A 15,727-nucleotide genomic window follows, 5' to 3' on the forward strand; every position below is an offset into this window, starting at 1 on the left:
TCAGTGTTGTTTTGTGTTGTGCTGGTTGTTCTTTGGTCGTGGCAGGATTTGAGATATTTTGAAGCCAGGTTTGAGCTCTCTCTCTCTTTCTCTCTCTCTCTCTCTCTCTCTCTCTCTCTCTCTCTTTCTCTCTGCATCAGGGTCAAGTCGTCTTGCCTGCGGATCGTAGCAGAGCCTTGTTACGCCATGTTTTCCTAACTGGTGTTTACCACGGTGTGTATTTACATGCATTTGCTTGGCAAACTCTCTCTCATCACAGCGACAGAGGGAAAAGAGGGTTTTCCTGGTGAAATGATTGCTCGATCTAAAAGCCTGTGGGGAGCGACTAGCCCACAATGGCAAAACCACAAATTGCTAATAGAAATGTAATATGATCACGACACTAAGTAAGTGTTATGTTGTAAGATGAGACAGCGCGGAGAGCGCGTTTTGAAAAGTATGTTTGTCGTTCGCTCGCTCACTCTCTCTCTCTCTCGCTGTGGTGGTAGATTTCCATATAGCCTGGAGTAATATGGGCCTGGTGCCCACTCTTATAGCTCCGCGTGTGTGTGCTTGTGTGTCCGTTGAGGCGCGGGCAGATTAGAGCGGGAACTGCTGCCATAAAAGCGCCCTGTCTAGTGCTCTTTAATTCCTCTAAATTAGCACCTCGCGACAGGCACTTCACACACTCGCGCGCGCAGAGGCAGCGACGTGCGTTAAACTGCCTTGATAATCACAGCGTCAACTAATGGTCTTTCTGTCTCACTTTCTCGCTTAGGCCCTCTCGCACGTTTTCAGTACCTCTTGGCGTCGGAAGAGTTTTTTTGCTCCTGCGAGACGGGGCTCTCGGTTAGCCGCTAATGTGAAGCTGATAGCGCCGTACGCTCCGATGCCTTTTAATTCACTTAGCGGCGCTGAACTAACATAATACCACCGTAGTTACGATGCGCCAAACTCTCAAATCCTTTTAACCCGTACATTGTGTTGTGGGTAGATAAAACACAGTCTGGCCCGCAGATGTAGGCCGCACAGCTGTAGATTGATGGCGAGCTATGAGGCACAGGCCATTTTATTGGAGTGTCTGAATGTTAAATTCTATAGGTTGGTAGTTTCTGATGTGTTTCTTTTCCACATCTGTCCGTAGGTGTTTAAAATGACCACATCTGTCACAATATCAAATGTTCGCTACCTAGGCCTACGATCGTGCAAAACCATGCACAATACAATAAATATTTAATAAAAATGCGTAGGCAGAGAGAGTCGTAACCATATTAAGGTGAAACTTTAAATGGTTGCTGAATTATTTACCATAGGTGTGTAACACAATATTGATAATCATGCTTTTTAAAGGGGTGCTTCAAGGATGTGTCATGCATTCTGACTTCTTTACACGGTTCAACTTGCTGTCTTCTCATGTTTGACATGGTCAACTTGTCTAAAAACTTGTTGGGCTTATTACGTAGTATTTCTGTGCTCTACACTGTAAAAAAAATCCTGTAAATTTTACAGTAAACTACTGGCAGCAGGGTTGCCAGCCAGTTACTGTAATTTTTACAGTAGCAATTCTGTAATTTGTTTTACAGAATCTTCCTGTAATCTCAAATTACAGGAAATAACTGTATTTTTTATATTGCTGTATTTTTTTACAGTAAACTACTGGATAAATATGTTATATTTTGAGGAAGCATTTAAAATGTAGTATATATTTTCTTGATTGCTGAATATTAATGTCAAGCAACTGTATTTTATTTTGTAAACTGTTAACTGCATAAGCATTAAACTAATTTTAAAGTATAAAGTGTTGTGAAATGCAGAAATTAATTCACATAATTTAACAAAACAAAATTAACAATTTGACACTTAAAATTTTGAAACAGGTAAAAATTTATTTCATATATATTTTTGACATTTTTCGAAAATGTATGCTGTATCATCTTTTAGAATTTTTTTTTTAAATTAATTAAAAAAATCATTAATAATGCAATCATGACCCCTCACATAAAGAACAAATATGCAAACTGCATAATTTAAAAATATGTTGATCAATATGATCACAATAAAACAAGTTTATTAAATCACAAACATGCTGGGGAACTCATCAACTCTCCACAAGGCCCCAAGTGAGTCCAACGAACATCGGGGAGGTTAGCAGAACAAATCAGCCTTAGGTGCTGTTCCATCACAGGATGCAAAGAGTTACTTGAAATATAAAAAAAAGAGAAAAACAATATTGTTAAAAACACAGACAAAGATGTCAAATAGATTCACACACAGACAGAGATGACAAAGATTCAGAAACAGACAGAGAGATGACAAATAAATGAAGACACAGACAGAGATGACAAATAGATTCCGACACAGACAGAGATGACAAATAGATGCCGACACAGACAGAGATGACAAATAGATGAAGACACAGACAGAGATGACAAATAGATGAAGACACAGACAGAGATGACAAATAGATTCACACACAGACAGAGATGACAAATAGATTCAGACACAGACAGAGATGACAAATAGATGAAGACACAGACAGAGATGAGAAATAGATTCAGACACAGACAGAGATGAGAAATAGATTCAGACACAGACAGAGATGAGAAATAGATGCAGACACAGACAGAGAGATGACAAATAGATTCACACACAGACAGAAATGACAAATTGATTCACACACAGACAGAGATGACAAATAGATTCAGACACAGACAGAGATGACAAATAGATGAAGACACAGACAGAGATGACAAATAGATGAAGACACAGACAGAGATGAGAAATAGATTCAGACACAGACAGAGATGAGAAATAGATTCAGACACAGACAGAGACAGAGATGAGAAATAGATGCAGACACAGACAGAGAGATGACAAAAAGATTCACACACAGACAGTTATGACAAATAGATGAAGACACAGACAGAGATGACAAATAGATTCACACACAGACAGAGATGACAAAAAGATTCACACACAGACAGATATGACAAATAGATGAAGACACAGACAGAGATGACAAATAGATTCACACACAGACAGAGATGACAAATAGATTCAGACACAGACAGATATGACAAATAGATGAAGACACAGACAGAGATGACAAATAGATTCAGACACAGACAGAGATGACAAATAGATTCAGACACAGACAGAGATGACAAATAGATGAAGACACAGACAGAGATGACAAATAGATTCAGACACAGACAGAGATGACAAATAGATTCAGACACAGACAGAGATGACAAATAGATGAAGACACAGACAGAGATGACAAAAAGATTCACACACAGACAGATATGACAAATAGATGAAGACACAGACAGAGATGACAAATAGATTCACACACAGACAGAGATGAGAAATAGATTCAGACACAGACAGAGATGACAAAAAGATTCACACACAGACAGATATGACAAATAGATGAAGACACAGACAGAGATGACAAAAAGATTCACACACAGACAGATATGACAAATAGATGAAGACACAGACAGAGATGACAAATAGATTCACACACAGACAGAGATGAGAAATAGATTCACACACAGACAGAGATGACAAATAGATGAAGACACAGACAGAGATGACAAATAGATGAAGACACAGACAGAGATGACAAATAGATGAAGACACAGACAGAGATGACAAATAGATTCACACACAGACAGAGATGACAAATAGATTCAGACACAGACAGAGATGACAAATAGATGAAGACACAGACAGAGATGAGAAATAGATTCAGACACAGACAGAGATGAGAAATAGATTCAGACACAGACAGAGATGAGAAATAGATGCAGACACAGACAGAGAGATGACAAATAGATTCACACACAGACAGAAATGACAAATAGATTCACACACAGACAGAGATGACAAATAGATTCAGACACAGACAGAGATGACAAATAGATGAAGACACAGACAGAGATGACAAATAGATGAAGACAGAGACAGAGATGAGAAATAGATTCAGACACAGACAGAGACAGAGATGAGAAATAGATGCAGACACAGACAGAGAGATGACAAAAAGATTCACACACAGACAGATATGACAAATAGATGAAGACACAGACAGAGATGACAAATAGATTCACACACAGACAGAGATGACAAAAAGATTCACACACAGACAGATATGACAAATAGATGAAGACACAGACAGAGATGACAAATAGATTCACACACAGACAGAGATGACAAATAGATTCAGACACAGACAGATATGACAAATAGATGAAGACACAGACAGAGATGAGAAATAGATTCAGACACAGACAGAGACAGAGATGAGAAATAGATTCAGACACAGACAGAGACAGAGATGAGAAATAGATGCAGACACAGACAGAGAGATGACAAAAAGATTCACACACAGACAGATATGACAAATAGATGAAGACACAGACAGAGATGACAAATAGATTCACACACAGACAGAGATGACAAATAGATTCAGACACAGACAGAGATGACAAATAGATGAAGACACAGACAGAGATGAGAAATAGATTCAGACACAGACAGAGACAGAGATGAGAAATAGATTCAGACACAGACAGAGACAGAGATGAGAAATAGATGCAGACACAGACAGAGAGATGACAAAAAGATTCACACACAGACAGATATGACAAATAGATGAAGACACAGACAGAGATGACAAATAGATTCAGACACAGACAGAGATGACAAATAGATGAAGACACAGACAGAGATGACAAATAGATGAAGACACAGACAGAGATGAGAAATAGATTCAGACACAGACAGAGACAGAGATGAGAAATAGATTCAGACACAGACAGAGACAGAGATGAGAAATAGATGCAGACACAGACAGAGAGATGACAAAAAGATTCACACACAGACAGATATGACAAATAGATGAAGACACAGACAGAGATGACAAATAGATTCACACACAGACAGAGATGACAAAAAGATTCACACACAGACAGATATGACAAATAGATGAAGACACAGACAGAGATGACAAATAGATTCACACACAGACAGAGATGACAAATAGATTCAGACACAGACAGATATGACAAATAGATGAAGACACAGACAGAGATGACAAATAGATTCAGACACAGACAGAGATGACAAATAGATTCAGACACAGACAGAGATGACAAATAGATGAAGACACAGACAGAGATGACAAATAGATTCAGACACAGACAGAGATGACAAATAGATTCAGACACAGACAGAGATGACAAATAGATGAAGACACAGACAGAGATGACAAAAAGATTCACACACAGACAGATATGACAAATAGATGAAGACACAGACAGAGATGACAAATAGATTCACACACAGACAGAGATGAGAAATAGATTCAGACACAGACAGAGATGACAAAAAGATTCACACACAGACAGATATGACAAATAGATGAAGACACAGACAGAGATGACAAAAAGATTCACACACAGACAGATATGACAAATAGATGAAGACACAGACAGAGATGACAAATAGATTCACACACAGACAGAGATGAGAAATAGATTCACACACAGACAGAGATGACAAATAGATGAAGACACAGACAGAGATGACAAATAGATGAAGACACAGACAGAGATTACAAATAGATGAAGACACAGACAGAGATGAGAAATAGATGAAGACACAGACAGAGATGACAAATAGATGAAGACACAGACAGAGATGACAAATAGATGAAGACACAGACAGAGATGACAAATAGATTCACACACAGACAGAGATGAGAAATAGATTCAGACACAGACAGAGATGACAAATAGATTCAGACACAGACAGAGATGACAAATAGATTCACACACAGACAGAGATGAGAAATAGATTCACACACAGACAGAGATGAGAAATAGATTCACACACAGACAGAGATGACAAATAGATGAAGACACAGACAGAGATTACAAATAGATGAAGACACAGACAGAGATGAGAAATAGATGAAGACACAGACAGAGATTACAAATAGATGAAGACACAGACAGAGATGACAAATAGATGAAGACACAGACAGAGATGACAAATAGATGAAGACACAGACAGAGATGAGAAATAGATTCAGACACAGACAGAGATGACAAATAGATGAAGACACAGACAGACATGAGAAATAGATTCACACACAGACAGAGATGACAAATAGATGAAGACACAGACAGAGATGACAAATAGATGAAGACACAGACAGAGATGACAAATAGATGAAGACACAGACAGAGATGAGAAATAGATTCACACACAGACAGAGATGACAAATAGATGAAGACACAGACAGAGATGAGAAATAGATGCAGACACAGACAGAGAGATGACAAATAGATTCAGACACAGACAGAGATGACAAATAGATTCACACACAGACAGAGATGACAAATAGATGAAGACACAGACAGAGATGACAAATAGATTCAGACACAGACAGAGATGACAAATAGATGCAGACACAGACAGAGATGACAAATAGATGCAGACACAGACAGAGATGACAAATAGATTCAGACACAGACAGAGATGACAAATAGATGCAGACACAGACAGAGATGACAAATAGATGCAGACACAGACAGAGAGATGACAAATAGATTGAGACACAGACAGAGAATAATGAGATGGTATAAGAAAGCAAAAATATATATTGGTGTGTGTGCTACTTACATTTCAGAACTTCCACTGAAAATCCATCAATTTGGAAAGAAGAGTAGCAACGTGTGGATTCACTTCAAGCTGCTTCTTTTGTACCATTTGCCCTGTTTTTTTAGATGGCACCTTTCCTTTGGACGTCTTTGTTCCTCTAGGATTTATACCAACAAAGCGCCTAAGGGTTAAGGAAACAGAAATTAATGTTAGTCAGATTTTATTTAGTTTTAGCTTTTTAGGCATGGAATCATGTTTTTGAATTGAACCTTATATATAGTCTTAAGGACCCATTTCTTAGAAAGTTTCAGATGTCCCACTTATTAAAAAGCCAACTGAATGCGTTAGCCTGATAGTCTTAAATAGGGAGACATCTAAATTATAAAAAAAATGCTTCTTGAGCTGAGAAACATGGAGGGCAAACTGAAATTGCGTCCAAATTGTCCATTCACATTGGTGAATGGACATTGTGCGATAGTTGTTATTGACCATTAGAAAATCCTCAAAATATTTGCGTAAATTTGTAATGGAAAAGCGCCTACTGTCTTTCCTCAACAGATATATAGCACATAACAATATAACATGTGTTCAAATATAAAAAGGCAAGTTATGATATTACTTATTTAAAATGGAGGTACTGAGGTTGTTAGAATTCAACCATTACCTCTGAATAAACTCCAATGTACATGCTGCCTCCTCCTGGTAATGAAGATTGAACACATAATATGCTGTGAACAGAGTCGCCAGGCCGGACAGGAAAGTGGGCTGAATGCCCTCACACACCACCTCACCTTCAATTGTGAGCATCCACTGCCCACTAGACAAAGTGTCTCCTAAAACAATCAATTTCACAGTTGTTATTTTTTAGCATAACATTTTTCGCTCTTAGTTTTTTTGCATTTAAACTATATTATAGTACGTAAAAGTTAATCTACTCAATATTTTAAACCAAAGTTAAAAAGTGTTATTACAAACAAACTATATATATATCGAGACAGAGAGAGAGATTTATAATTAAATACTATTTTATACTGAAGTATATTACCATTGTATAGTATACCGAAAAATTAAAACATAACAGAATTTGGGGAAACAAGTACCTAATAAAGTGGTTGGTGAGTGTGTATAGATATAACTCCCACAGAGTGTACTATAAACCTCTGTATGAAACTAAAAACATAATCATACTGAAATGTAGGCAAAATTAGCCAACTAAACACCCGTACAAAAATGCATAACCTGAAAATGAAATAAGAGGAACATAAGAAACATTCTTAAAGGGATAGTTCACCCAAAAGTTAAATATGTGTTATCATTTACTCACCTTCAAGTTGTTCTATTCCTGTATGAATTACTTTGTTCTGCTGAACACAAAGGAAGATACTTGGAAGAATGTCAGTAACTTTCAGTTCCCGGGACATTATTTACTTCACAATGGTAGTCAAGGGTGTCCCAGAACTGTTTGCTTTCCTACATTCTTCAAAATACTAATGTGCATCAATGGTGCTTCAAAACTGAAAACAGCAAACATTCTTCCAAATATATTGCTTTGTGTTCAACAGAACAAAGAAATGTATGCAGGTTTGGAACAACTTGTGGGTGTGTAAATCATGACAGAATTGTAATTGTTGGGTAAACTATCCCGTTAATAGAGACAGAAACCAGACAGAAAAACATTAAACCAACTTGACCCATCTTATAAAAATAAATGTAAGTAGTTACATTATACAAAAAGTTTGTGTAGTGTTAAATTCCATTCTACAGCTATTATTGTAAGATGGGCTGGGTCTTTTATGATCAATCAAGAGAGGTCACTCAATGCAGACTTACCAAGCACAACTAGTCGTGGGCTCCCGGGTATTGTCAGAGTCGTGTGAATGTCAGCTGCTGTGGCACACTTCTATAAAGGGGGAAAACATTTTTCTACAATGTGATATGGCTTTCAGAAACAGGATCCCAGGGGAAGGCATATCCTTATAAACTAATACAAGAATATGAAAATTTTAATTGTGGTGTTCAGCATACTTACATCTGCAAAGAGCAGAAGTCCATCTGGATCCTCTCGGAAATGTGCCAGGATAAGTTTAATCACGAGGGGTCCAACTTCTTCTTCTTCTTCGCTGGACAAGACTTTCTTGACATCATCATTTGTGGGTCTGCTCTTAAAGAAGTCAACGAGGATGTTGCTGTACTGCTCCATTGTCAGGCTGAGCTTTTTGTGTATGGTGATATTAGTTAGCTCCTCAAAATGTGCATACATGTGCTTTTGCTGAAACAGATATGGCCATTTGCTTTTTAGGTCTTTGATAGGAGATGTTTGTGTATCATTGATGTGCTTTCTTTGTAAATAGTATGTTTGTTTCATTAAAGCACAAACATCACCCCTGTCAGCTCCACTTTTTCCATATCTCTGGTACAAATTCTCTAAGGTTTGTCTTTTTTCCTCAAGAACATCATCAGAATTTGCAAGGGGAGGCTCAGGCTGCCATTTGGTACACCCATATGTGGCTGTTTGTCCCCTGCATTGCATTTTCTCAGTAGTGTCAGTTAATCCCATTATCTGCCGTTTGCGTGCTAAGGTATTATTTCTATTAACGTGTTCAACACGGGTTTTTATTTGCTTTAAGAGGGAGTAGTACCCAATTTCATTTTTTTCTTGACCATCATCAAAATCAGAAAAGCTCTTTGGATAATGTTTGACCATTTTGGCAGCAACAGCATGGCACTGCGCTTTGCTTGGATTTTTTTCGTATTTCCTGATCTCATCAACAATAATTCTAATCATTTTGCGGCGATCAGAAGGGAGTGGTCTCTTTCCATTCGCTACTGCACTGCGTAATTTGCTCGGCATTTGATCCCAAGGAATCTGAAATGATTCATGCCACGTAACTGGTGTGGCTGAAGAAGGGCTTGGTGGGCCAATGTCCAAGGTGGCAGTGGATGATGGCGGAGGTATTACTGGAGAAACATTAGTACCAGCTAGATTTTGTTCTCCAGCTAATAAAACAAAACACAAAAATATCAACATGTCAGTGTTGTGAAACTATGCTAATATTCTGATCAATCAAAGAAATCGTACTATTTACAGAGTAACACAAAAATACATACTTTATACATATACATTACAGAATCTCAAAATAACCTTGTTTAAATCTGTCTAGAAGTTTGCGAATCTGGATGGGCGGGAGTAAATCAGACAGGTCCACTCCAGGGGCTCCCTCCACATACTTGAGATCATCCTTGCTCTCCACACCCCAGCTCAGAAGTCTCTGCAGCAACTGTTCCTTCTTTTCTTGAAGAAGACCAGGCAGCGCTTTTGAAATTACTTGTAGCACCTCCTCCCCCACATTTGAAGACATCATTCTAGAGAAGGAAAAGAATGGTGAAGAGCAAGAACTGACAGGCTACACAACTTGTACATAGGCAAGGGATAGTAGTCCAAAAGGTTTTCCTGGCTTACACAACACAGCCTTTTTGCAGATGTCTCTGAAAGGCAATGAAGGCCCTGATCAATGAGAACTGAAGAGTTATGTCTTTCTGTGATGAAGTTGACATAATCTCCTTGAATTAGAATGGCTTTAATTTTGCCAAACACAATTCCATCATCACTTTGATCAAGTACAAGAAACATATTTTTCTTGTATTTAGTACCTTTTACTTTTGCCTCATGTGAAATCAGTGTGTTTGACTGACAATTAAGGTGTGAAATAGCCTCTCTAATATCATCATTGTAATCAGATGGGCAAAAATCTGTTCCTTTCTCAACCACAATATGATGTGGAAACAGGCTACCAGTACTCAAGTACGCTTGAAGTAGCTGATGCCGTTCAGCAAGAGTTGAGCAAATGTTCTTGAAATTGTGCAACTTTCTACAACACTGTTTGAAATACGTGTGCTTGCTTTCAAATCTAAGTGTCCAGAGACGAATGAGGGGCCCAAACTGGACTGTTAATTCAGGATAATGGATAACATAATGGTGTTTTGGCCTCAGAGGATGGTCAGGAAATAGTTTCTTTCGAAAATGCATGTAGTCTTCAATCATTACCTTCAAGTAGGCGATCTGTCCAGAAGAAATGGCAGGGGCACAAATAAACTCTACCATTTGTCGCAGCTGCAAAACAAGTTGCCACACATCATTATCAGCTGGGTTGCTTATTTTATCTCCTATTAACACTGGTAACAATCTCAGAAAACACCAGTTCTGAACAGCATGCCCTCCAAGTTTATCACTCCCAGGATTGACCTCACATGGCTTATCATGTGCATCATTGCCGAGGTACCTAAACTGATTTATCCTTCGATTCAGTTCCACATACGTAAATTGTTTCTCAACTCTGACTAGATGTTTAATGCAGAGAGCCAAATCAAAGGACACCACACCTTCAAAAAGATCATGCCCAATGCAGGGAGGCAAGCCAGGCTGGCAGACATGGTACTGTGATAACTCATTAAACAGGGAGTCAAATTTGACCCCTTTTTTCTGGTGCAAATCATCTGCTTGGACATTACCTTTATATGACTGCACTGTCCTGTTTGGTCCCTTGGCAAGCGGGTCTGCCACAAAACTTGCTCTATCAATTTCACAGAATCTGCAAAAGAAGTGACTGGTGCTGAAATTTTCAGTAAAACCCCCGATAGCATGTGAGCCTAAATTATCTCCAGCAATGGCACACAAGGCTGCTTTTCTAATCTCACCATTGGGCATTTGGATGCCACTCACCTCGAGGTCTTTGAGATCCTTTAGCAGTTGACCCATCACCAAGTTTTGTCCAAAGAACTGAAAATCTTTCTCTCTGCAAAGGAGAACAAGCTGCATTTGGTCAGTGGTTGATCGATTATGAGGTAAAATGTCTACTAAAGTAAGATAGACTGACAGCACTTTATGCTTCTTCCTTCCTGAACCTAATGGATTGACTACTTCAAATGAGTCCTGATAGAGAATCAAGCCCAATGACATGGGATCTGACTTAAACAACGCATTGTCTGCGATTACTTTTCCATCCCAAATGTCCTTAAGGACATCTTTGTTGTGACCTTGCGAATGGGTATACCTGTGCTGCTCCCTTACTGACTCGCTCTTGAAAAGGCCAGAAAGTGTTTTCTTAATTGGAATGTATTGGGCAAAACATTCATGTCCTGCTTCATTGTTCCCTAAACAAATGGGAACTGGCTCAATGTAATTGAAGCTTTTTTTAAACATGGTTTTCCTCCTCTGATCTGTTTTCAATATCTGAGAGTTGCAAGTGTGGAGAAGATCATCCGTTTTAATTTCATCTACCACTCTTTCTATGTCGTTCTCTGGAACATCAAGTAGAATCAATTTTTCTTTTAGTTTACTCAGCAAATTTGACAAGCTCATGTCATGTATTTCCTGGAATCCTTCAATGAGTGCTTGAATAACAGATGCAGGAAGCAACAACTTAGCCTGCAACTTAAGATAAAACAGGGACAGATTTTTTAGAAACATGTCCTCATCTACACGTTCAGGGCAAATCTCATCTTCAGTCATTTCACATGATGCAGCAGCCTCATAAATCTCCTCAGAATGGACCATAGAGTCACGAGTGGTTCTTTGGCTTTCACTTGTTCCCTGAACAATAGTTTCAATTAGACTGTGCTCTGTTTTTCTTTTATGACATCTTGATAAATGAGATGTGAATGTTGACAAGACAGTAAATGTCTTTTTGCACTGTTTAAAAGGACAATTTACTGCTGTGCCCTCTTTCAAATGGGTTTTTAGATGTGAAAAGAAATCAGACAAATCCTTACAATGCACAGAGCAACATTCAATGTGGCAAGTCAAATCATTACTGCAAAGTTGTGCCACAGCTACAGGTTGTCTTTCATTATGATACCTGTATGAGTGTGACTTAAAGGCATTAAAGCTTTTGAACACCAAACTACAGTTAGCTATTCCACACTTAAAAGCTGCATTTGGCAAATTCCTGTGCAATTTCATATGCCTTATGTAAGCCAAAACATTATCACAATTAATTGAGCAAAACTGACAGATCATTTTGAGCCTTAGCCTTTTAAATACTAACTAATCTTACTTACAAACCTCAGTAAAAAATGCTATCTTGTGGCAGACAATAAAATAAAATTGATGCAAATTGTCTCGCGCATGTAAAATACGTGTGAAAAACCACAAGTGGTTCGTGGGATTTTTAATATACTTAAAACGGTTACATTTCTACACAACATATGATGAACTGTTTAACAAGATAGGCTACTAAATAACGTTTAGCATGTTGGCACTGTATGTACAATTTTACACTGCCGCAAGAAGTCCCACTCTAATTCAAACACTATCACGACTGCTCGACAGCAAACAAATGAACGAAATCCCTCTAACGTTAATGCTTTTAAAATAAGGATTTATAGTTGATATTCAATCAATTACATTAATTGCTAGCTACCTTTAATTCTTGCTTTGAAGGGCCTTCTCAACTCTCATCTCAACTGCTGCACTAATCCAAGCTGAGGCGACAACTAAAATTCAGTCAGTGAACGGCGCAATTAAACTCGAGAAAAATAAAGTATTCCACAACAGCAATAAGTCAACTCGTTTGCTTATTGGTCACCGTCACACATGATCAGTTCATTTATTCAAGTGTCATTGTTCTGACAAGATCCCTTGTACGCTCTTGGTACAAATACACAACATTTGCCAGTCGTTACAAACATAACCTCAAATATCTGTAACAGTCCAAGGATTTTCTAACAAAAAAATGTGGTTGTGCTACGGTAAAAAGTAACTATGTACGCCTAAGGCAAACTTTATATCCAAAGAGATGTTATAAGTGTTGAAATTACCTGAAATTATGCCACGACCTCGCTGCTGAAAGCCCGAATCTCATTCGCGCCCCACGGAACGAGGATGCGTAACTTTAACGTTACCAAATCCGGGTCAACCTATATGAACTGCGAATGTATTTACCTTCATATACTAAGACCATAACCAAACTGAAAAATTCTTAAATGGGTCACTTACCACAGCTGTGTATCGTTCCTCTTGCCCTTATTCGAGTCTTGACCGTTGAAATATTTGAAATTTACAGCAGTATTCTGTGGATCTGCGTTAAACCGTCACGTGACCACAGAATGCATCGCAGTTTACAGAAATATGCTGTATTGTTAGAAAAACAGTCACCGCTGTAAATCAGTGCTGTAGTTTTTACAGCAATTCGTTACAGTGTATACATTACCCCAGCGATCGTACAGGTTTTGGAAAGTTTTTTTCGAACATATAAAACTGTTTTGTCTTTATTGGACAATTCTGCCGGTCAAGCACGCGGCACGCCCATCGGAGACATCACTTTCACTTGTGTGCAGGAGAGAGAGCATTCGTTCGCCAATTTCAGGTGTTTGTTTGTTCACTGCATTTGGGTGATGAATGTTATATAAACGGTGTATATAATGCCACCGAAAATAAGTAAGATTTATATTCCTGGCTATACGAAAGCATTAAAGGCACACTGTAGTTCACTGAAGAATGAAAATCCTGTCAGCATGCTAGAGAGGATATTGTTGATCAATGTCATTATCTTTTGCATGCAAAAACATTTTCATCGCTTCATTAAATAAAGGTTGAAACACTCTCATACTATTATGAAGGTGGTACTTGTGCTGCTGTCTTTGGGATGTCAGAAAGCTCTGAACCTTTTTTTTTATGTTGACTGCAATCTGAAGATGCTGAATTGTCGACAAGTGCAATGGGGATGAAATAAAACTATGCAAGAAACGCAACATTCGCGGTGTGGGAAATAATTACAGGGTTACAGAGTGTGCTTTTTAATATCTTCTTAGAAAATATGCATATATGTGTGTAAGGCAGGCAGCATGCAGAGCTCAATTCACTAATCCCCACTGTCCTCTGCATCTGCACACAGTCACACACACACACACACACACTGCTATCTGGGGCAGCAGAAGGTCTGGGCATGAGTTTTTGGGCTGTTGGCATCATAGCCTGTGTGTTGGCGCTCATGAGACGGGGAGAAGACTGGGTGTGGTGTGTTTGTGTGTGTCTTGGTATACTCTGAAATCAACAGAAGTTACAGAACCGTACACTATCCGTACCGTATATACAGCACATCAGGCACTTTTTTTAACAAAAGTGACAAAAAATTGAGAGATTAAGATTGATTGACATCACTGAAAATGTATTTCACAGTTCGACTGTCATTTCTAATCTCCCGTTCTCTCTAAGACTGCAGATGCTCGGGTCAGCCGGCAACAGCTGGCTCTCCATGTGCTGTGACCAAGTGTTGGAGGGTCCGTGTGTGTGTAGCTTCGGCAAGTCATCATAAATATTCATTGTCTCCGTTAAATTTTATTGCCAAATGATTCTCGGTAATGCCAAACAATTAACTCTTCACTTCTTTTGTCCTTATGCTGTCTTGTGTGGAATTGTATTGTCTGCTTTTCTCTGTTTAGGCAAAGGAGAATATATATTTATTTATAATGATATTGCTATACTTACATAACACTGCTTGCCTTTTGAAACCGTGTATCTCCATATTTTGGGTTCTTTATTTTTTTGTCATAAATAATTATTATTAATCACCCTTCAACATTGTCACTGGATTTTGCAAATATCTAACCAATAAAAATGATTATAAAGTGATTGTCAACTATAACAACACAGTATGAAATCATTTGAACAGTACTAAAAAGCATAATTTTTTCCTAAAAAACAGCTATTTTGCTGAATATTATCATTCTCATATTATACTAATGTTTTCAAATGATCATTTTAGCTTTAATACTTTTGGTTAGGTAAGATTTGACTCAGGAATGGACCATTTTTATGTGAGTTTTATGTTGAATATATAAACTCATGTTTAGCTTACAGAAAGTCGTTGAGCTTCATTATTACTATAGTGTTTTTATAGCCTCATTTAGATATTAAATATTCATTCAGCACTGCTTCTCGAGTTAATGGTTACTGTTCAAGTTTCCTTGACCGCTATAAAAATGACACTTTGTGCCAACATTTTTCCACAGTGTTCCTGTGAATATTCTGAGATCCTTTCCATTTGCTCTACAGTGTCAGGCCTTCATAAATTACACC

At 38.1% G+C, this 15,727-nt stretch overlaps 1 protein-coding gene across 4 annotated transcripts; it reads right to left on the minus strand.

Moving 5' to 3' along the window:
- Nucleotides 1-1,919: 1,919 nt before the first annotated feature.
- LOC130414390 (uncharacterized) lies at nucleotides 1,920-14,423 on the minus strand. 4 transcript variants are annotated; one of them, XM_056740273.1, is made up of 11 exons: nucleotides 13,646-14,423; nucleotides 13,468-13,566; nucleotides 11,372-11,444; nucleotides 11,161-11,240; nucleotides 10,697-10,762; nucleotides 9,794-10,014; nucleotides 8,681-9,648; nucleotides 8,482-8,551; nucleotides 7,316-7,484; nucleotides 6,673-6,832; nucleotides 1,920-2,178 (listed from the first exon to the last, which is right to left on the minus strand). In XM_056740273.1, the coding sequence occupies exons 6-10, from the start codon at nucleotides 10,011-10,013 to the stop codon at nucleotides 6,676-6,678; spliced, it is 1,584 nt and encodes a 527-aa protein (XP_056596251.1). In that variant the 5' UTR covers nucleotide 10,014; nucleotides 10,697-10,762; nucleotides 11,161-11,240; nucleotides 11,372-11,444; nucleotides 13,468-13,566; nucleotides 13,646-14,423; the 3' UTR covers nucleotides 1,920-2,178; nucleotides 6,673-6,675. The 4 variants fall into 4 exon arrangements, with proteins under 4 accessions (XP_056596251.1, XP_056596242.1, XP_056596258.1 ...); XM_056740264.1 differs by having other exon boundaries at nucleotides 13,468-14,423; XM_056740280.1 differs by lacking the exons at nucleotides 13,468-13,566; nucleotides 13,646-14,423 and adding an exon at nucleotides 13,071-13,186.
- Between the last annotated feature and the right edge of the window lie 1,304 nt (nucleotides 14,424-15,727).

The sequence above is a fragment of the Triplophysa dalaica genome, chromosome 2 (assembly GCF_015846415.1).
Source record: "Triplophysa dalaica isolate WHDGS20190420 chromosome 2, ASM1584641v1, whole genome shotgun sequence".
Taxonomy (NCBI): Eukaryota; Metazoa; Chordata; class Actinopteri; order Cypriniformes; family Nemacheilidae; genus Triplophysa; species Triplophysa dalaica.